Source organism: Ursus maritimus, unplaced genomic scaffold (genome assembly GCF_017311325.1).
Source record: "Ursus maritimus isolate PB19 unplaced genomic scaffold, ASM1731132v1 scaffold_26, whole genome shotgun sequence".
Classification (NCBI taxonomy): Eukaryota; Metazoa; Chordata; class Mammalia; order Carnivora; family Ursidae; genus Ursus; species Ursus maritimus.
The window spans coordinates 13,902,887-13,925,166 of record NW_024425119.1 but is presented as its reverse complement, the minus strand read 5'-3'; the positions used below and the strand labels follow the sequence as shown (position 1 = coordinate 13,925,166).

The window sequence follows — 22,280 nt, the reverse complement described above, 5'->3', positions numbered from 1 at the left end:
AGTAACTGGAATGGGAGAAGAAATCTTTAGAGGTTAGTATGCATGAACGAAGGTTGATTTTCAGAATGCCTTTTGAAGAAAGACAGCTCTAATGCTTTTATTTAATGGGATGGTGTAAACAAAGTTAACCGCTGCCGAAAGTTCACTTCAACAAATGCCAAGTGAGGTATGAGGCACTTCCCTAGGCTGTGAGGTGGAAGCCAGGTTGGGCAACAGAGATCCTGCTCTCGGTATCTCCTCGAGGGCCTGTTTCTTTTATTCGTCATAGTATCCACAGAACTCAACCTAGTTAAGCACCTTGGACTTAATCAATTTTTGCTGAATGAATGGATGGATGGATGCGTAAGCTTATAAATCTTACACTAGCAAGATGAGTACAATACAGATAATGATGGTATTATTACTGGGTGCTGTGCGTGCTACAGCCGAAATGTAAGGAACGTTATGAGTATTCAAAAGAGGGTCAGCTCATACTGGATTGTCAGGGGAAGGAAAGAAAGGCTGACACTTGAGATGAACCATGAATGATGACTAGAATTTGAACAGGTGGAGATCGGTGGGAAGGACAGTCTCTGTGGAGTGGGAGTTGCAAGTTCCTATTCTCAAAGGGGCCAGGCAGGTAATGTAAAATGGATAAAGGGAGGCTGGTGTAAGAAACTAAAAGTGAGGGGCGCCTGGGTGGCGCAGCGGTTAAGCGTCTGCCTTCGGCTCAGGGCGTGATCCCAGCGTTCTGAGATCGAGCCCCACATCAGGCTCCGCTATGAGCCTGCTTCTTCCTCTCTCACTCCCCCTGCTTGTGTTCCCTCTCTCACTGGCTGTATCTCTCTCTGTCAAATAAAAAAAAAAATCTTAAAAAAAAAAAGAAAGAAACTAAAAGTGAAAACGATTGTAGCAAACACATGACCCATTGGAAGGGTGCCAAGTGCTTAGCTCCCACTGACTGTTGTCACTCAGCACTGTGGAGGTCAGTGTTACCAGGTCCTCCAACTTCTGAAGATAGAAATACGGATTCAACAAACCCCACTGTGTGAACCTTACAAAGCATGTCTGCTAGCTGGAAGGGCCCCCTCGGTTGTAGGTGTGCAACCTCTTCAGGGAACATCACAGCTAAAGGCAAGGGGAAAATTCTTACCAAGCACCTAAGAGTCCAACACGGATACAAGGTGGACACTTCCGACCTTTAATTCCATATTTGTAACTTACAGGGCGGTTATACCGACCACCTGTTGTATCTATCTGCCTTTGTCAGAGTATCATTACCCCTTCTGGTATTATTATTTCTGGTAGGATTAATAGCATCCTATTAAGAATTCTGATCAGTGGCATAACTTGGTCTCTTTCTGTCCTTGGGACCCGATCCTTCCTTTGAAAACACTTTGATTTCATCTTCGTCGTTGCTTAATTGTTTTAGTATAGAGGCGGCTGGGCACTCCTCTCTGAGTTAGACTGTGTTTTGACTTCTTTGTATTCCTTTAGACTGAAATTTAAGGACAGCAAGAGACCGAGGCCAGTCAAATATTCATATTCTTCCTCTTATTTGCAATAAAACGCAATGTTCCGATGTTACCTGCACTGCTCTGACGTCTCTGCGGAATGGTCTTGTTCCATAGTCTTAATAACCCTGGATCCCAAAGGTGGTGATGGGGAAACTCATGGAGGACTTTCCTTTGAAATGTGGAAGTCTGTTAACATTTGCACATGTGAATCTATCTTTCCAGAATAGATACGTCGATAATAGAAATTTTTTTAGAGCATTTGAACCGAGAGAAAACAAGCCTTTTTTTTAACCCCAAGGTGTTTTTACGGGAGCTAGTGTAGCAGAGTGATTCATATTTTCTTTAATTGGACAGTTTTGTTCTCAGCAGCAAACATGAGAAATGTGTAGGATCTCATTTCTGTTACAAAGAATTATTTGATTAAAGGATCTGTCCACCACTTTGGATTCATGCAGTACATATGGAGCTAAGCTTTGCCGTCAACTTCATTCCCTGCGCGCTGTCGATCCCGGAACAAAGCTGGGTGGCTTGTCTGTTTGTTGTTGGTGTTGGTGGAGGAGTGCCATGGTAGATGGAGTGGATTATGAGTGTGGTGTGAGGACCTGGAGGCTCTTCGTGATATGAGCAAGGATATTAAGGATATTAAGAATTGCTGAGTCAGAACAGAAACATCAAGTCATGAAATATTTGTTACGTGGCTGAGACACGTATGAAAGATGACAGTAACTGGGATGGTATGGAGACCATTATACTAAAGATACAAATAACCCTGTGAAGATTTCAAATGCACCTATCTGTACTTTTTTTTATTTTAATGTTTTTTTATTATATTTGTGTTATTATATTGTGTTAGTCACCATACAGTACATACAGTACATGGTTTCTGATGTAAAGTTCGATGATTCATTAGTTGCGTACAACACCCAGTGCACCATGCGATACGTGCCCTCCTTACTACCCATCACCAGCCTATCCCATTCCCCCACCCCCCTCCCCTCTGAAGCCCTCAGTCATAGTCTCTCATGTTTCATTCCCCATTCTGATTACCCTCCCTCTCTTTATCCCTTTCTTCCCCTACCGATCATCCTAGTTCTTATGTTCCATAGATGAGAGAAATCATATGATAATTGTCTTTCTCTGCTTGAGTTATTTCACTTAGCATTATCTCCTCCAGTGCCGTCCATGTTGCAGCAAATGTTGAGAACTCGTTCTTTCTTTTTTTTTTTTTAAGATTTTATTTATTTATTCGACAGAGATAGAGACAGCCAGCGAGAGAGGGAACACAAGCAGGGGGAGTGGGAGAGGAAGAAGCAGGCTCATAGTGGAAGAGCCTGATGTGGGGCTCGATCCCATAATGCCGGGATCACGCCCTGAGCCGAAGGCAGGTGCTTAACCGCTGTGCCACCCAGACGCCCCAGAGAACTCGTTCTTTCTGATAGCTGAGTAATATTCCATTGTATATATGGACCACAGCTTCTTAATCCATTCATCTGTTGAAGGGCATCTCGGTTCCTTCCACGATTTAGCTATTGTGGACAATGCTGCTATGAACATTGGGGTGCATATGGCCCTTCTCTTCACTACATCTGTATCTTTGGGGTAAATACCCAGTAGTGCAATGGCTGGGTCATAGGATATCTCAATTTTTAACTTTTTAAGGGACCTCCACACTGTTTTCCAGAGTGGCTGTACCAATTTGCATTCCCACCAACAATATAGGAGGGATCCCCTTTCTCCACATCCTCTCCAGCAGTTGTTGTTTCTTGCCTTGTCAATTTGTGCCATTCTAACTGGTGTAAGGTGGTATCTTAGTGTGGTTTTGATTTGAATTTCCCTGATGGCTAATGATTTTGAACATTTTTTCATGTGTCTGTTAGCCATTTGTATGTCATCATTGGAAAAGTGTCTGTTCATATCTTCTGCCCATTTTATGATTTGTTTCTTTGTTTCTCGTGTATTGAGTTTGAGAAGTTCTTTGTAGATCTTGGATACCAGTCTTTTATCTGTAGCATCATTTGCAGATATATTCTCCCATTCCGTGGGCTGCCTCTTAGTTTTTTTGACTGTTTCCTTGGCTGTGCAGAAGCTTTTTATCTTGATGAAGTCCCACAAGTTCATTTTATCTTTTGTTTCTCTTGCCTTTGGAGATGTGTCATTGCTTTGGCCGATGTCGTAGAGGTTGCTGCCTATGTTCTCCTCTAGGATTTTGATGGATTCCTGTCACACATCGAGGTCTTTCATCCATTTGGAGTTTATCTTTGTGTATGGTGTGAGAGAGTGGTCAAGTTTCATTCTTTTGCATGTAGCTGTCCAATTTTCCCAGCACCATTTATTGAAGAGACTATCTTTTTCCCACCGGATGTTTTTTCCTGCTTTATCAAAGATTAGTTGCCCAAAGAGCCGAGGGTCCATTTCTGGGTTCTCTATTCTGTTCCATTGGTCTATGTGTCTGTTTTTGTGCCAGTACCATGCTGTCTTTGTGATCACAGCTTTGTATCCGTACTTTCATAATACATCATGACCCCCCACTCTTGCCCGGTTCTGTGGAAGTGACCACCAAGATGATTGTCCTGAAAAACACTAAAGCTTCAAGACACCAAGACATTTTTTTGTTTTGAGGTTGTCAAAAAGGAAAATGGTAGAGCTTGGACAGCCGTAAACTGTTCCTCCACGTACGAAATCCAACAATTTTACTCATCTGTAGAATGAGACTAACATAAAGGCTGACTTCATAAAGTTGTAAACATTATGTAATTTATTTATTCATCTACAATTTTCTATGCAATTGTCACGTTAGGCAAAATATTTATGAAGGGAAACAGGACAGATGCGGTCCCTTTTCTAACAAAATTTGTATTCTGGTGGAAGAGACAAATAAAAAAGCAATGATCAAAGTGTGATTGGTGTAATAATAGGGAAGACTAGTTTGGGGATGTTGCGATAGCTTCCAAGAGAAAGTAAAATTTAAGTTGAGGTGCAAAAACGAGCATAAATAAGCCGGCAAATGGGGACAATGGGGCGATAAAATGTTCTGTGTGGGCCAAGCAGCGTGTGTAAAGGCCTGTAGGCAAGAAAAAAATGTGGAGAAGTCCAGAAAGAGGGAATAGAGGACAATGCAAGACCATTCAAGTGACAAGTGGTAGAAGCGACATTAATAGATTTGCGTTTTAGAATTACTTGGCCCACAAGAGAAGGAGGAGGAGGAGAGTGGCTGCCAAGAGAACATTTAGAAGCCGGAGGCAATAATCCAGGTGCCTCAAGCCATGTAAGGTTTTGGAGATGGTCAGTCACGATGTGGAAGAAATATTGAGATCCATCTTCAAGAAGAGAACAGTATCCACAATGACTGCTGAATCACTCCAGCAATTCAGGAATTTCTATGGGTTCCCGTTGTCCTAGCCAGAATCTTTGAGAGCTAATTACCTAATGGGAGCTGTCGGAAGGGCACTTGCAAAGTCGTCCTCCAGCATAGGAGAATAGAAGAAACAGTAGTAACCCGGCACACGCAGACTTATCTAAGTCAGTCTCACGCTCTGTGCTCACCAGCGCCCCGGGTGACTCCATATGTCAAGGAAACAAATTAATATAATAACTCCCGTCTTCATCCAGAAAAGGTAAGGTGACTTGGTATAGTCGCCTTAATAGTTTCCATCTTTTCCAGAATGTTTTTTAAAAAAACTCAGTAGGCCTTTCCTTTACCCTTGGGGAAAATATTTCACCTGAAGATACTAACATGAAATCTCCTGAGAAAGTCAGAAGTAGACCACAAGTGTGCCAGACGCTGGTAAACCTTGGGACTACCCTCAGGCCCAGGTGAGCGATGTTCCAGCTTTGTAGTGCCTTCCTCAGAATTCCCTGAGTGCCCCCTCCAGCACCTCGAGACCAGCCAGGCTGGCAGTACTGGGCACACGTGACCCATGTGTGTCTTATTTAGCGGGTGCCTGGGTAGCTTAGTCAGTTAAGCGTCTAATTCTTGATCTCAGCTCAGGTCTTGATCTCAGGGTCTGAGTTTGAGCCCCTCGCTGGAGCCTACTTTAAAAAAAAAAATTGTCCCCACCCCTATGTGTCTTACTTAGGAAGCACCGTTACAGGAATTTTCAAAATGCCCTTCTAGTGCCCAGGGCTAGCCAGAATAGCTGAGCCATCCCAGTGGGGCTAAGCTTAGACAGGAACCCATGTGGCCCCTGGTCCTTGCATGTCCCTTTCTTGAGAGCTCTTCCCCTCCGCCCCTACACATACATTCAACAAGATGTTGCTTGTCAACATGGGGGGCGCTGGGACTCAGGCCGGTGGGAGCACATCCTTTCTGCTGGCCGTCACAGTGTATTTGCTGCATGAGTGAGCTGACAGGCTGTGGGTGACAGGATGATTCGAGGTGGCGCTCGTGTCAGACCCAGCATGTGTGCAGGGCTCTAGGCTCTCGAAGGTCGCTCTCACCCTCGGGCTTAAGCATCTGTGCGGACCTGCCTCCCTTCAACAGCACTGGAGAGTGGCGAGGAGGCAACAAGGGCATTCACTGTGTGCCCCAGGGCTGGCCCCTCGGGTGGTCACCTCACCCCTGCAGGCTCTATACCAGGTGTTCGCCAGTCCTCTGCGGAGGGCTAGGCCTGGCCCTTATAGAGGCTTTGGAGAATCTCACTCCATGACACAAACAGACCTTTGCAGCAGATCTCATGCCCCATGAGGTAAGCCCCTACTCTCTCAGGCCAGTCTTCCGCCAGATGGATATTCCTTATGAGATTGGGAGCGCCCTTCTGGCTCTGCCCAAGGCTTCTCCCCTGTCCTGCCCATAGGTGGGGGTGTGTGGAAGGAAGGGTAGAGTCCGTGTGGAAGAAATCACATTCTAGGAATGCAGTGATTACAGCAGAGGAGTCCAAGAGAAGACAGACACAGAAGGAACATATGTTGGTGTACGCTGATGCTATACAATTCTGAATGGCGCTTTCATGACCAGGAAATGAAGATCATTCACACTTTTCTTAATGTTCTGGGCAGGATTGGCATCTATGGTCATCATCGACAAGAGCAGTAACGATCCTGGAGAGAGTCCTCAGAAGCCGTGTTCACAGGTGGCACGATGGATTGCAGACTGGCAGAGTCATTACGTAAACGGTGTTAGGGAACGGCAGAGGCAAAGGGATGGATGGTGTTTCAGTACAGACAGGTCACGGAGAGTCCTGGCTCCATGAATAATAACAGTATTGCTCCCTTTTTCTCGTGGCGGGTGATATAAAATTACTCAGGAACAGTGCACTTCCATAATAAGGAATAGACAGAGATGGCACGTGGACACTCTAAAGAACTTTCTCAGGTACTGACTGGAGGAGACATACCCATTATTCTGAGCCTTGTAAGGCTCTAGACCTCATATGGGCCTATGAAGTTTGCAATTCGCCTCTTCATCACATTGTTTATATAGGCAGAAGCCCTGCAAAAAATAACTCACCTGGGGCTCTGGAAACTCTAAAGAAGGTAGCCCTAGGTAACCTTGTTCTAGAAGCATCCCATCCGGTTTTGAATGGCCATCGTCTCTTCTACCTAACAACGGAGGAAGAGAGCAGCCCCGTGCCGGCCCTCCTCCGACTATTGGTTTTGGCTGTGCAGTCACGACCCAAGGAAGTAAGACAAAGAGAGAAATCCCATGGGGCATGGCAGCACTAAAAAGGTAGTTAATACCAGGGTATGAAGACCTCACTGCAAAGGTCTACTGATTTCGATTACACTGAATCTTTAAATCAATTCAAAGTAAATCAACACGTCAATAATACTGGGTTTTCAGTCCTCGAATACTGGGTCTCTATTTACGTCTTCCTTAGCTTGAGCCATGTTTTGTAGTTTTCATTATAAGGGTCTTACATACCTTTAGTTATTTCGCTATCTAAATAATTTTTGTTGCTACTCTAATCAGAATTGATATGTTATTCCCTTTCCAATTGTTCTTTCTTTTTCTAGTTTATCTCTTGCTGCGTAACAAGCCACTCCAAAAATTAGAGGCTTGAAATGAAATAATCATTTAGTATCTCATGGTTTCTGTGGACCAGGAATTTAGATTAGGACACAGTGAGAATGGCTTGTCTCTACTTGTCTGTATCTTTACAGACCTTTACAGGTCTTTAGCTGAAGACTCAAAGACCGAGGGGCTGAATGAAATCGCTGGCAGCTTAACGGAAACTAGAGGATACACTTCCAGGGTGACTCACTTACATGGTTGACCAGGCGGTGCTGGCAAGTTGGTTCCCCTCTCCTTGGGCCTCGCCACAGGGCTGCTCAAGTACCCTCCTGATGCGTTGTCCGGCCTCCCCCAGACCAAGTGATGCAAAAGAACAAGGCCGAAGGAGCAGTGCCTATTATGACCTAGTCTCAGAAGTCACACATTGTCACTTCCACCACATTCTATTCATTAGAAGCACATTATTATGATCAGCCCACATACAAGGAAAGGAAATTAGAATCTATCTAATCTATCTAAAGGGAAGAATGTCAAAGAATATATGAAAATTTTAAAACCATCACAGTACAGAAATACAATTTTTTTGTATATTTACTGTGTATCCTGAGACTTTTCTAAATTCATTTGTCAGTTCTAACGGCTATTTTGTAGAGTTCTTGGGATTTTTCTGTATACATCATCATGCCCTCTCTGCGTGAAGACGGTTTTACTTCTTGCCCTTGTATGTCTTTGTTTTCCTACATGATTGCACTGATAAGACCTCCAGCACAGTGTGGACTAGACGTGGCATGAAAATCCTTTGCTAGTTCCTGATCTTAGGGGAGAAGTAGTCAGCATAAAGCATGATGTTCATTGGAGGATTTTGGAGATACCCTTTATAAGTTTAAAGAAGATCCCCTCTCCTCCTGTTTTCTTTAATGTTTTTGTTTAATGCATTTTTGTGAAATTCTCAGCTTCTATTAAAATGATCATATGATTTTTCTCCTTCATTAATATGGTGAGTTCTATTGGTTGACTTTCAGATGTGAAACCAACTTGGCATTCCTGGGATTAACCCCATTTAGTCATATTATTCTTTTTATTTTTTATTCAACTTACTAATATTTTGTTAAGAATTTTTTCATTTATATTCATGAGAGATATTGGTCTATGGTTTCCTGTAATTGTTTTGGTGTCCCGGTAAACCTGTCCTTATAATCTGAGTTTGGAATTATTGTTTTCTTCTGTATTTTCTGAAAGAGTTTGTGTAGGACTGGTAATATTTTTTTTTCTTTCAATGTTTAATAGAATTCATCAATTAAGGCATTTAGATATGGACTTTTTGTTGGAAAGTTTTTAACTATGAGTTCAGTTTCTTTCACTGATACAGGACTATTCAGTTTTTTTAATTGTTCTTGAGGCAGTTTTCAAAATTCGTGTTTCAAAGAGTTGTTCATTTCTTTGAAGTTATCATGTTTATTGACATAAAGCTATTTATAATATTTTCTATGAGTCTTTTGATGTCTGTCTGTGGGATCTGTAGTGAAGTCCCTTTCATCATTCATGATACTATACCTTCTTTTCTGTTATTCAGTCTAGCCTGAGGTATGTCAATTTTACTAATATCTCCAATAACCAGATTTTATTTTCATTGATTAGTTTCCTATTGTTTGTTCATTTTCCTCCTCATTGATTTCCATTCTTATCTTTGTCATTTTCTCTCTTGTACTTTGCACTTCATCAACTTTTTTTTCTAACTTCTTAAGGCAGAATCCTAGGTAATTTATCCTTCTTGCTTTCTACTATAAGAAAATAAAACTATACATTTCCTTCTAGGCACTCCTTTCGGTGCATCTGACAAGTTTTGGTATGTTTTGTTTTCATTTTCCTTCAGTTTAGAATATTTGGTGATGTCTCACATGATTTCTTTAATCCATGACTCACTTGGAAGTATATTGTTATTTTCCGAAAATTTGGACACTTTCCGGATATCTTATTCATTTCTGTTCTGAGTAAGCTGTCTCTCCTGTGAGCTTTCCTCGTACTCGATGCATCATTTCTTCAGAGCCCATACTCATATTTCGTGCTCATTTACTCCACATTCACCCCGTGCCCCCAGGACCAGCACATAGCCTTGCAATGATTGGAATCGTCTCTCTCCGTACTGCTCTCTCTCTTACAACTTTGATCTGAAAACAGGAATCCAAGATGTCCAGGAATTATTATCGAGACATTTCCCATACAATCCTGTATGGTCAGCACAGAGGTTGGATCTTGAAGCGACTCGCCTCTGTAGCCACCCTGATTACAAATGACTTGAATAGGACCTAACTAGTTTTATGGGGTTTAGGCAGCACTCAAGTTTCAAACAAATTGCTATAAAGTTGTTTGTGCTCAACTTGTTATTGAAATTTAAAAAACCCCAGTATTCGTTTATCTCCTACTTATGTGCCTGCCGCTGTGACTGATACTACGTTAAGCATTTGGTGTGTGTGATGTCATTTAATTTTCATGAAAACCTCACAAGGAGGGTATTGTATCTGCATTAAAAAAAAAAAGTTCGGAAAAGTTAAATAACATGCTCAAAATCACCAGACTCAGGGGTTGGGGACTGAGTTCAAACGCAATATATCTGACTGTAAACACCCGTTGTTTGTTGTTGTTGTTGTTGTTGTTGTTTCAGGAAGGGTCCAGTTTGCTTTTAAGTTACAGGGTTAAAACTAAAAAAGAGCCAGGAGCTCCAAGGCCCTCCCAGGCATGCCACGGGGGTGGAGCTCTTGCTGGGGAACAAAGCTGGCATCCATTCAAAGTGTTTTAATTGAGGATTCCAGTAACAATGATTCCTAAGTGGCTGAGTCTTCAAGCTGAATTATCTGTAAGTGAGGTTCTCTAATGCACTTAGTGTGTCTCATCAAGCCTGCAGGCGTCCCTCCTTTGCATAACATCCAGGCATCCCATCACCTCCCTCACACACATATACACACCCCTCAGACTTAAAATTCCCAGGGGAGCTTGCTAAAAAACGCAAATTCCAAGTGCCATCCATGGAAATTCTTACTCAGTTGGTCTGGGCTGGCGCGTTTGTAACAAACATGCCAGCAGGTGATTCCAACACACCAGATCCAAGCCCGTCCACTGAGACGCTGGCAATTCTACGGGTCTGCAACGAAGACTTTGCTCAGCCTTTTCTTGTATGAAGTTCAAATCCTTGAAAGAAGGTGCACAGGAAGAAGAAAGAAGAGTCTCCGAGCTCCAAGAAAATGTAGTTGCCTCCCTCATAATCCATAATGTCATCACCTTCATAAGTCACAAAACTGCCTACTTCGAGTACTAAAATTTCTTTTACTAACTCCACATTACGTCCTTTATCTCGGATCCTTGCATCGTCAAGCTGAAGTACATACACTCCGCGAGTTAATGCATGCCAAGATTTATGTCTTCTGCCTTATTTTAAAAAGTAGAACCAAGGCAAGAAAAGAAATAAAAGTAGAACAAGGGCACCTGTTTCGAAGGATTATAGATAGATTTTACGGCACTTCATTTCTTTTTTCTGAAGTACCTTTCTTTTGTTCTCGGCATTGTCCCGGGACACTGCTGCCTTCCTGTGCCCAGGCCACACCTGTCTCTCCCCCTCCTAACTCAGGAAACTTCCTCCCTTCTATCTTAGAAATCCCACTCTACTTTCCATACTTGTGTAAGGTGATTTTCCCCTACTCCACCCTGTTTACACCGGCGACTCCCTATGACTCACTCTCTTTTTCATTGTTTCTACTGTATTTGCTCCATTGCATGTGTCGTTAAGTGTTGTTGCCATTTGGCAACAAGAGGACACATCTGTCCCCATCACATTCGTCAGGCATAGGGTGTAGTGGAAGAGGCGTGTGTTGAGAGTCAGTCTTAGATTTTATTCGCTTTAAGTGGCTGAGTGTTGTTCTTTTTTAAAAGAGCTCATCGAAGTGCCATGTTTGTGAAGATCAGATGACAGTGTCCATCCTTCTAAAGCAGATATTCGGTGTCTGGTAGGTACACGGTCAGGGTGAGTCACCGCTCCCTTCTCTTTCTTCCTTAGATTTAACAGTTAGTTAGTGAGTGCCTACTATGTGTCAAATCCTCTTCTCGGTGCTGGAGTGAACAAGACAGAAAAAGGCCCTGTCCTGATGGATCTTACATGCTTTGGGATAGATGGGAAAGGAAACAGGAAACAAATTCATAGAAAGTAAATAAGTTGAGGATCACTATTGAAGAGAAGCAGATTTCGTCTGGGTGTGGATGGTAACAGAATGTCGATGAGCTACAAAGCCGACTTGTTGCTGGCCACTCGAAAGAACCTTTACGAGACCCACTCGCTCCTTTACTGCAGGGTCCTCAGTCTCTGCAGCTCGGGCTCCTGCGAGTCTGAATCCCCCACGGCTCACATCCCGGCTGCAGGATTAGGCAGAAAGGGGATAATCACTGGAAGGAAAGGTGGAGATTGATGGGACCAGTTAGGATCTTGGCAGGAAGACAAGCAAGTAAATGGCATGCGGGAAGGCCGGAAGACGGAGTCCCTTGTCGAGCAGGCAAAATAAGTGGCTGTCGGACTTTGTGTCCTGGGATCGCAGGGCGCCCCCCGGGCTTCCCTTGCTGAGGGTGAGGCCGCAGGGAGCAGCCCGAGACCAGAGGTGCTGGTGGAGGCTCTGCGGGCAGCCGAGGGGAGCAGGGAGGGCCGTCAGGGCATGATCCTTTCGGAAAAGCTCCCGAGGGAATTCTGAGACGGTCTCCGAACTGGGAACTCCTGCACAGTGCTCGGGATATACTCCGTGTGTAACCACACCAAGGCAGACCGCCCAGCACAGGCCGGCGCCCCCCACACTGCCCCTCTTCCGTAGGGGGAAGAGGCTAAGCAGAGAAGCCGAAAGCATGGTACAGAGTTATTTTGTTTTTCCTTGGAAGAGGGAAGGAAGAAAGCGTTCCCAAAGTGTCAGATCCACCTGTGTGAATATCAAATGGCAGTAAGACCTTTTAAAACAAAATATGTTGTATAATTGGATGATTATCATTGTATCGGTTTGCTTTCTCTGTATAAAGAATAACCTCCAAAACTTTGTGGCTGGAAACAATATGTGATTTCTATTGCTTTTGAGTCCACAGGTCAGCTAAGTGGCTCTTTCTAGACCCCTCAGCTCTCACGCTCAGGCATCCGTGCTTGGCCGTGCAGTGCGTGTGCAGCTCTGCTGACGTTGGAAGAACTCCCTTGCACGTTTGGGGGTTGGCGGGCTAGAACTTGACCTTGGCTGAGATGGTCGGTCCCCCTCCACGTGGCCACTCTCACAGAGACCAGGCTCAACGGGGCTTCTTTACAAGACAACAACAAGGTTCCGGGACAGTAAGCAGAAGTGGGCGAGGTTTCTTGAAGCCTAGCCCCAGAACTGGCCCATTCTGTTGGCTGAAGCAAGTTCCACATGCAGCCCAGGTTGCGGAGATGGGGAAAGACACATCTTTTGATGGGAGATGCTGCAGTCACATCGCGGAGAACACGGCGGGGTGGCGTGTGTGTGAAGAAACGCAGCACAGCTCTTTTTATAAACACGAGCCATACTCCTGATGCTGAGATGTGTGTTAGTTATGATCTTGGTCGGCACCGATTCTACTCTTTTGGGAAGAAATGAGGGTGTTTGGTCTTTGGAGCCTCAGAGCAGCTAATTAATGCACTATGGGAATGGGCGCCGTTTAAAGGCACCTGATAGGATAACAAGGCTACGTTTTTTCTGGGTTGTACTTAGCAAGAGGTCTAACTGGCATCCGAGGGTAGTGGTCTCCGGTTATTTTTGTGAGTCAAGTGACTTGTTTTAAGTCTTGAGATTTATTAACTGTCAGGGTTCCCTTTTATTTCTTAATTAAATTCAGCAATGACATGTTATTTGCAGGCTGGCTTTCATACTTGAGCGTTTCACTTCCCCCTGATCTAGAATTGTCTGCCTTTCAAAGCTGCTAATGACAGATAAAAGCAGGACTATAACTCAACACTGCCTGAGAACATTTGTTTCTCTTGTAATGTTCCAGGACTTTGAACCCATTTGGCCTTTTCCTTTTTATTTCATCGTAAACTCTAAACCATAGAACTAACCATCTTGACTAGAGCTGTTTTGCAAGCCAGTTCATTCTCTTTGTTCCAGAACTCTGGGTGGCCTACGTTTTTCCATCTTTAATGAACAGTCTTGCTCTTGGATGAACCACGGCTCCTTACATGTTAGTGGCAGTCACTCACACATACTAAAGGACGCCTGCCCTCTTGTGTTCATTGAGATTGCTACAAGGAGGGAATTAGCAAGTTCATTATGCCAGAAATACGACATTCCTCTCTGTGGAGATGTTCTCCCAGAGAGCCTGCCCAAGGCTGCCAACTACGGTTGTACGGTTTGAAGACTGCAAAATGACCCCAGCCCGAGAGGCGAATGAACGGTCATTGAAATCCATCCCACACTTTGCTTGTCAAGCCGTGCATCCAACGTCCAGGCTGTATCTTCCAAGAGGAGTTGGCCCTTAAAATTTCACTCAAGGGTGCCATCAAGCCTTATCCCACCTGGAATGTGCAATCTTCTGTCATTTATACAGATTTCTGATAGGCCAACGACAGCCTTGTGGAGGTTCATTATGAGTTAGTTGGACACGGCCCTCATCGTGTAACTTTCCTACTCAGAAATTTCCAGAAATTAAAATTACACCGTTGGCGCTGAATGACATCACTTAGTCCCAGGTTATCAGAGGAAGGGAATGAGGAACAGAGAGATCAAATAAGAAGTGCCAAATTTGTGAGCTGCAGGGCAGGGAACTGAAATGCAGGCTCTCTGACTCCCATTGCACCTCTGGGGTCTTATCTGTAGCTTCAGGTGATCCCGTTATTTGACTGCACCCTAGCCATACCGACCAGGCCTAGAGGAGATGCACAATAGCTTGTTCATTGAATGAATAAATGAATGAATGTCCCACTATATTTTCTTTTTTTAAACTTGAATTCCAGTGTGTTAACATGAAGTGTTACATTAGTTTCAGGTGTACAATATAGCTATTCAACAATTCTATGCATTACTCGGTGCTCATCACAAGAAAAGAATCCCCATCACCTCTTTCACCCTTGCTCCCCACCCACCTCCCCTCTGGTAACCATCTGTTTGTTCTCTGTAATTAAGAGTCTGGGTTTTGGTTTATCTCTCTTTTTTTCCCTTTGTTCATTTGTTCTGTTTCTTAAATTTCACATTTAAGTAAAATGATATGGTATTTGTCTTTCTCTGACTTAATTTCGCTTAGCATAATACACTCTAGCTCCATCCATGTCGTTGCAAATGGCTTCATTCTTTTTGATGGCTGAGTAATACTCCACTGTATATACATACCACCTCTTCTTTGCCCTTTTGTCTATCGATGAACACTTGGGCTGCTTCCATAATTTGGCTATTGTAGATAATGCTGCAATAAACATAGGGGGCATGTATCCCTTCGAACTAGTATTTTCATATTCTTTGGGTAAATATTCTGTAGTGCAATTCCTGGATCATAGGGTAGTTCTATTTTTAACTTTTTGAGGAACTTCCACACTGTCTTTCACAGGGACTGCACCAGTTTGCATTCTCCACATCTTCACTAATACTTGTTGTTTCTTGAGTTTTTGATTTTAACCCTTCTGACTGGTGTGAGGTGGTACTTCCTTGTAGTTTCGAGGTGCATGTCCCTGATGCTGAGTGATGTGGAGCATCTTTTCATGTGTCTATTGGCCATCTGGATGTCTTCCTTGGCCAACTGTGTTTTCTAATGTTTCTTTGCCTCCACCTCCCCAAACTTCCAAACTCCTACGCCACTCTATTCCTGCTGTACGTCTTTGTTCACGCCTGTGGTGATCCCTGCTCTCTGCCGAGTCAGCTCTTTATCTTTTTTTAAGATTTTATTTATTTATTTTGGAGAGAGAGAGCGCATCAGTTTGGGGAGGGGCAGGGGAAGAGGGAGCGGGAGGGAAAAGAATCTCCTGGAGAGTCACCGCTGAGCACAGAGCGCTATGCGGGCTTGATCTCACAACAATGAAATCATGACCTGAGCCAAAACCAAGAGTCGGTTGGTTAACTGACTGAGCCCCCAGGTGCCCCCTAGTCAGCTCTCTTACAAGCTCCCAGACTCAGTTCCAGGTGTACTTCGTCCGTGAAGCTTTCCTCCTCCAGCCTTCGTTAAGCCGGAAGAAGGAGAGCCGTGAAGGCTGAGCAGAGGTATTCACACTTAGCGGAAAGAGCGCGGGACTGGATCAGGGACCTGCACGCCAGGCTCAGGTCTGCCAGCAGCTGGCTGTGTGGTCCTGGACAGGTGCCCTCACCTCTCTGAGCTTCATCTTGTTCTTCCTGATTACAAAGCTTCAGCTGCACTGGTGTTTCTCCATGTGTGGCCTGCACAGTGCTGGTGAGGTGGTAGTAGGTGGTGTGTGGGCAAGTGATTTTGTTTTAATGTGTTTTCTGAAACACATTAAACACAAAGCCAAAACACTGGCTTGGATATTATTGTATGTGACAAGTTAAGTATTTTAAGTTTGAAAAGAGAGTTAATTTAAGGGAAAAAATAGTAAGTAAATAATAGTACAAGCGATCAGACATGGCAGAAATGATAAGATGGTATAAAAATGGTGTAAGTTTGGGAAGCACCAGAGGACCTTTTTACCTTGCTCCCTTCCAACTCGCTCACTGGGTTCTTCTCTGATGTTTCTTCACCACGGACATTTCGTCCATCACAACTCATTACTGGTGACAGTATATCCTGTGTCATTGTTACAGCTATATCTGATAATACTCTGATTTCTACCACAATCATCACAGCATAAAGCACAATATAGGCCCTTAAAAAAGACTTGTGGCTTCACTGATTTTCCTGTATTGCTGCCAACATGTATAAAAAGCATGGACTGACCCAGAGTGTCAGGATCCCAGTTTCAAAACCATGTTTACTTATAAGTGTAGATGGTTTTCCTCTTTCTAAAAATCACTGTAGACTCATTATGTAAAATTTGGAAAATACAGAAAAGTAGAAAGAGAAGAAAGAAGACATCCATAATCTTATTATCCAACAATGAACCCTGTTAATACCCCTCCCTAAATATAAGTTCTCCTGCAAAATCCTAGTTAGTGGGGATCTATTTCTGTTTATCATTTTGGAAAAATGGTATAGTCCTGATGTAATATATTTTTATCGTCTAAATTATAAAATCAAAAATATCAATAAAGAATCTAGGATCAGAGGTCCACTGGCCCCTTTTTATAAGCAGCTGTTAAGTAACCACCGCAGAGCTGAGCCCAAACCAAGAGAGGCTACTGCAGACCAAGGATCATAATAACGGATACTGTCTGCAAAATGCGTTGTGTCTACAAAGCTCTATACTGATAATGTTGGTCGGATATACCAGCTATATGTATGCTGATTTGTATATTTGTCTCTCCTGTAGGGTTTTTGGAGTCTCTGGACGACTTTTACATTCTTAGCAGTGGTTTGATATTGCTACAGACCACAAACAGCGTGTATAATAAGACCCTACTCAAGCTCGTGGTACCCCAGTCTCTCCTCGCATGGCAAAGAGTCCGTGTGGCCAATATGATGGCAAATGATGGCAGGCAGTGGGCGGAGATCTTCTCAAACTTCAACTCTGGTAAGTGGCCAGCAGAAGAGCTTTTAGGCAGGTACGTAGGTCTAGATTTCGAGTTAACCAGTAGAGCCGTACCCATACCCTACTTCGTGTCTCCCAATATTCCAGGCACCTACAACAATCAGTACATGGTCCTGGACCTGAAGAAGGTAAAGCCGAAGCACAGCCTTGACACAGGCACTCTGTACGTTGTGGAGCAAATTCCTACCTATGTAGAATATTCCGACCAAACGGAGATTCTACGGAAAGGTACTGTCTTTACACCAGAGGTCTGGAAGTCTGATGAGTCTGTGGGTGTGCATGCGTATGTGGTGGGGAGTGTGTGGGATGGGACCGTACGATGGGGAGGGCGTATGGTGGGGAAGAAAGGATGGGGAAGCCATTGCTAGTTACGCTGGGAAAGAACTACCAGCTTCAGCACGACATGTAAAACTGCCCCTCAAACTCTTACATGACATTGTATAGTTTGGGACAAAGCCAGGCATTTATAGTCTTAGGACTTCTCATAGCCCTAATATTACCTTCTCTCCTGGGTTCCTGGGTAAAGCCTTTAGTCAAATTCAGCAAATACTTACCGAAGTGCTTCCCTGGCCCAGGGACTGGAAAAGCATGGCTGCAGGTACAAATCTCCGACCTTTAGAAACTCAGAAGTGAGGCACGTGAACAGCCATTAGAACCCAGAAGGAAAGAGCGGTCGTAACGTCCGCGGCACCAAGCCCGGGGTGGGGGGGGCCCGCGGTCAGTGGGAGGATCAGAGAAGGCGGGTCTGGAGGGCAAGACCAGAGCCCCAACGTTTGAAGCGTGGGTTTTAGAGTGACACCGCCTTGATTTGAATCTCTGCTCCTCAAAACCTCGGGCAAATGATCCACTCTCTCCAAGCCTCACTTTGTCCATTTCAAAATTTTTTTTTGTTTTTTTCCTAGCAAACTTAGTAGCAAAATATGACCTGACCTGACCTCATTTCGGTAGCAAAAACGACCCCTCTGGTAGTTTGGCAGACTTGAACGATTTAGTCTTTATTTCCTCTCCTCCGGGGAGACTACACAGAAGGCTACAGAAGTTCCAATGCCTCTGATTATGAGGTGTGGCCCACAGAGACCGCAACGCCGTATGTAACATGCACACCCTGTTCCTGTCCTAAAATCTGCAAACCCTGAGTTCTGAATTATCTGGCCTCCAAGGGTTTGGGATGTGGGAGTGCGGACCTTTGTAATTTCAGCAAGTTGTCATGAGAACGAATTGCGATAATTCTTGTAAGTTCTTGAGCACATTGCTGAAACAAAGCAAGCACCCTTATCTTGCATCGCACGGTGTGTGGCCCACACAACAAATGTGCATATTAGTTGAATAAATGAGAGTGAAGATGATGTCTGAGTGACGGTTAAAGGTCAGAAAAGAGCTCAGCGATTTGACAACGGGACAAGGTCTAACAAAGGGAGGCCTGAAAACCGTGGTGTGATTGAGAGCCTGTTAGCTCGAGATAGCTAGAGGAAGGGCTGTGAAGTGGATGGTGGTGGTGAGGGAAAAACATCAGCCTCTATAACCTGCCAAACAGTTTAGAAAATGGGAGTTTTCGAAAAGGGAGACTAGCCTGGAAGTCAGAGAGAAGGGGGGAGACTAATTAGGAAGCCGTTGCAATAGATCAGCTGATAGATGAGCAGGAAGGGAACCAAGGGAAGATATGGACCCCGGGAATTAGGCCCGGTCCGCTCCCAGGTCCCAGACATACTATGGTGACACCAACCAAATGCTCGTAATACTCAGAAAACAGTTAGTGAAGGTGGAGACTTCAGTTGCCGAAAGATCAGATACCACCAGGTCAAGAGAGACGTTAAATCATTGGCGGTCACTGGTTAGGGTGGCAATTCAAAACTGGGAAGTCAGCAGTCTGACCCTGAAGGCTGGCCCTTCCAGCTCGTAAGGGCCTGATAAAATGGGCAGCCTCGAGGGGGAGATGTGTGTTAAAGGGCACAGATGATGCAAGGCCTTTTCTTGGACTGCTGCTGATTATAGAATGGCAGGCCGGTTCTTTGCCATCTCGTTCCTAGATCCCACGAAGAAAGCTACCCTGAGACTAAAAAATATCTGACGCTCATCTGTCTGTAGCTGTTTTGCCGGCGGTGGGAAGAACAGAGTGTCGAATTCATTGTCTGCTCTATACTAGTAGTATATAGTAGAGTATAGTGGGGCCTTCTACTTCCGTTCTCTTGTTTGATCTTCATTAGTACACTTCCAGATAAGTAGCATCGTTACCATTTTACTGTAAAGAAAGAAAGGCTCAGAAACATGTGATTTGCCCAAACACTTACGTGATATCATATAGCCATTATAATAAAAGACAGAAAGTTCCACAGATCTCCTAGAATTTGGAAGCGGCTATGGTATATTGCTGGAAGTCCTTGGTCAGAAGGGAGGTATTGGGCATCTCTGAACCCTTATCTCTTTCTTATAAGGAGGGATGGGAATGCTTATATACATCTTTAGGTTGTTGTGAGATTATACAAGATTATCTGTTTTAAATGTTTTTGTAAGTCATGAAGCTTTATGAAAATGTGAAGTGTAAAGCAGCCATTTTGATTTCATTGGAGCTGCATTCACATAAAGAGAAGTATAATAATTATAATAGTTCATATTCATCTAATGCTTACCAAGTATTAGATGCTATTGTAAGCAGTCCATCTGTTTGAACTCATTTCATGCTCATCATCCTCCTCGGAAGGTAAGTACTTGCATTGTTCACATTTTATAGATGAAGGAACTGAAGCCCAGGGAAGTTGAATAATTTGTCTAAGGTCACATACCCAATGATGGCAGAACCAGGGCTTCAGATCCAGGCAGTCTAACCCCTAAGTCTGTGTATAACCTAGCTATACTGTAGTAACGAACGTGATTTTAGCCTGTCATTTCAGTGTTGTCTTTATCTCAGTTCTTCCTGATGCTGGTCTTTTTCTTGTCATGTTTTTAAATCTCTGTAACCTCACCCCTGAGTACGGGATCCTATAAAGCATTAAAAAGGGAGAAAGGCAGACAAAGGCCAAGACAATATGGGGGTGGGAAGTCAACCCTGAATGGTGGAGGAGTCCATGTTGACTAACTGTCCTACAGACAATAGCCAAGCCACTGGAATCGGGGCTGTTCCTGAAATATCGATGGTACTGGAGCTGTGTCACGTGTCTGATGCTTAGTGACGAATGCACTCTATGGCCTTGGCACGCTATGGAGCTTGGGATGAAGCTAAGCCTTAAGGAATGCTTACGAAGAAGTTAAAGCCTGCTGGAACCTTAAAGATCATCTCCAATCTCCTCAAATTATGGATTCTCCCCTTCCCTCTCCCTGTTAAAAAGAGCAAATAAAGGTTAACTGCCTAAGACCTGGTGATTCAGCCCTGAGCCTAGACTTCAGGTTTTCTGAACTCTAGGTACCGTGTTCTTCCACTGTCCCGTGATTGGCACCTGGCCACACTGTTAGGGCCACGCTGTGAAACTGTCTCTTGGCATTTCAGGAACCAGGGGCACTTAAAACCAGCTCCCCAGACCGCTCCGTGTTACACTTTGTTATCCAAATCATAAGGTTATTTTCTGGTTAATAGATTGCTTTAAGAATTTTGGGTGAAAACCAAAGAATTCTGATGCTCTTCTTTCCCTGATGGAACCATCTAGATGTATACTGATTCTGTAAATTTAAAAGGATCGGTTTGAAGGCCAGTGTTCACATTCAAAGGTTTATTTTCTTTATAGTATCATTTTGCAGTCACACACCTGTGCCGATTTCCAAAAGAAGCTATCGCTAATAACATGCTTTTGTTCCATCTCTCTTTTCTGTCTCCCTGTCAATCTCACCTTCCTTCCTTTCCATCCCAAATCAGGATACTGGCCCTCCTACAACATTCCTTTCCATGAAAAAATCTACAGATGGAGTGGCTATCCAATGTTAGTTCAGAAGCTGGGTTTGGAGTTCTCCTATGATATGGCTTCACGAGCCAAAATCTTCCGGCGTGACCAAGGGCACGTGACTGATATGGCATCCATGAAATATATCATGCGATACAACAGTACGTAACACATTTCTCAAGAATCATCCCTCAAAATTCCTTTTCTTATCCATGTAAGTTTTCTCACGTAAAGAATCCACCTCTGTACTACAAGGAATTATAAGAAGTTGTTGAATTAAGTATTTAGTATTCAATCAATACTATACATATTTTATACTCAACAGAATTTTGTCCTCTTTTATAAAATGACAGGGAAGAAGATGCTACAGATTTTTTTCACTGAAAAAAATAATATGTGAAACACAGAAGAAATAACCCATACAGAGTACTTTCTTTTTATCCCTCGCCCTCAACCCAAACATTGGTTTTCTTCCAAGGACAGAAGCAGCTAATACAACAAAAATTATTCATAAATACTTATTTTTGATGAATAGTATCAAATTTGTATCTATTTTGTTGGAAAACAGTGACGCACATTTATCCTTTATTCACTCTTCCATCCACTCTTCACTGTGCAAGGTTCTGGAGAGCTGCTGGGCCAATGAGGCCACTGGGGGTGGGACTGTCTGATTATCTAGACTTGAACAAGTCCAGAAAGCTTCCTGTGGGCAGGTGTATATCAGAACAGCCAGTGCTCACCGTCTTCCCCATCACTGTTTCCTCCTAGATTATAAGAAGGACCCTTACAGTAAGGGCGATCCCTGCAATACCATCTGCTGTCGTGAAGACCTGAACTCACTTAACCCAAGTCCTGGAGGTTGCTATGACACGAAGGTAACATGCAGTTGGCTTTTGAATTTAATTTTCACCTGCATCTAGGCCTGTTCAAAGGCAAAGCTGCGGAGATTTTTGCGCATAAAGCACAATATTGTCTCTGACCTTAAATTCAATCAGCTTTCGCAGATTCTGGCGGTAGGTCTCATTGCCGAACTTTAATGCCCTGCTCTGCCGCTTAATAGTAAATTCCATCATCTTGGAGTGTTTGTTTCCTTATCTGTCAGTCAGACATAACAGCACTTGCCTTATGGGATTGTAGTGAAGAATAAATATTTAGTATCGATGTTGTGTTATTTATAAACGTACACCATCGTGATGATGGTGATGATGTTGATGTCTTAAGTTTTACCAGACTAGCCCACAGTCCAAAGAACCTATTATTGGGAGCAGTGTGATTTCACATTAAACAGGAACTGAATTTAGCTTAAGGAACAA

At 43.7% G+C, this 22,280-nt stretch overlaps 1 protein-coding gene across 1 annotated transcript in view; it reads left to right on the top strand.

The window, feature by feature from the left end:
* The window catches only part of PLBD1 (phospholipase B domain containing 1), a 47,853-nt gene that overhangs the window by 23,861 nt on the left and 1,712 nt on the right, over positions 1–22,280 (top strand). Inside the window, exons 7-10 of the mRNA XM_040642183.1 lie at positions 16,880–17,080; positions 17,186–17,326; positions 20,943–21,128; positions 21,736–21,842. Coding sequence (XP_040498117.1) covers positions 16,880–17,080; positions 17,186–17,326; positions 20,943–21,128; positions 21,736–21,842 — 635 coding nt within the window. The remainder of the gene's footprint in view (positions 1–16,879; positions 17,081–17,185; positions 17,327–20,942; positions 21,129–21,735; positions 21,843–22,280) is intronic.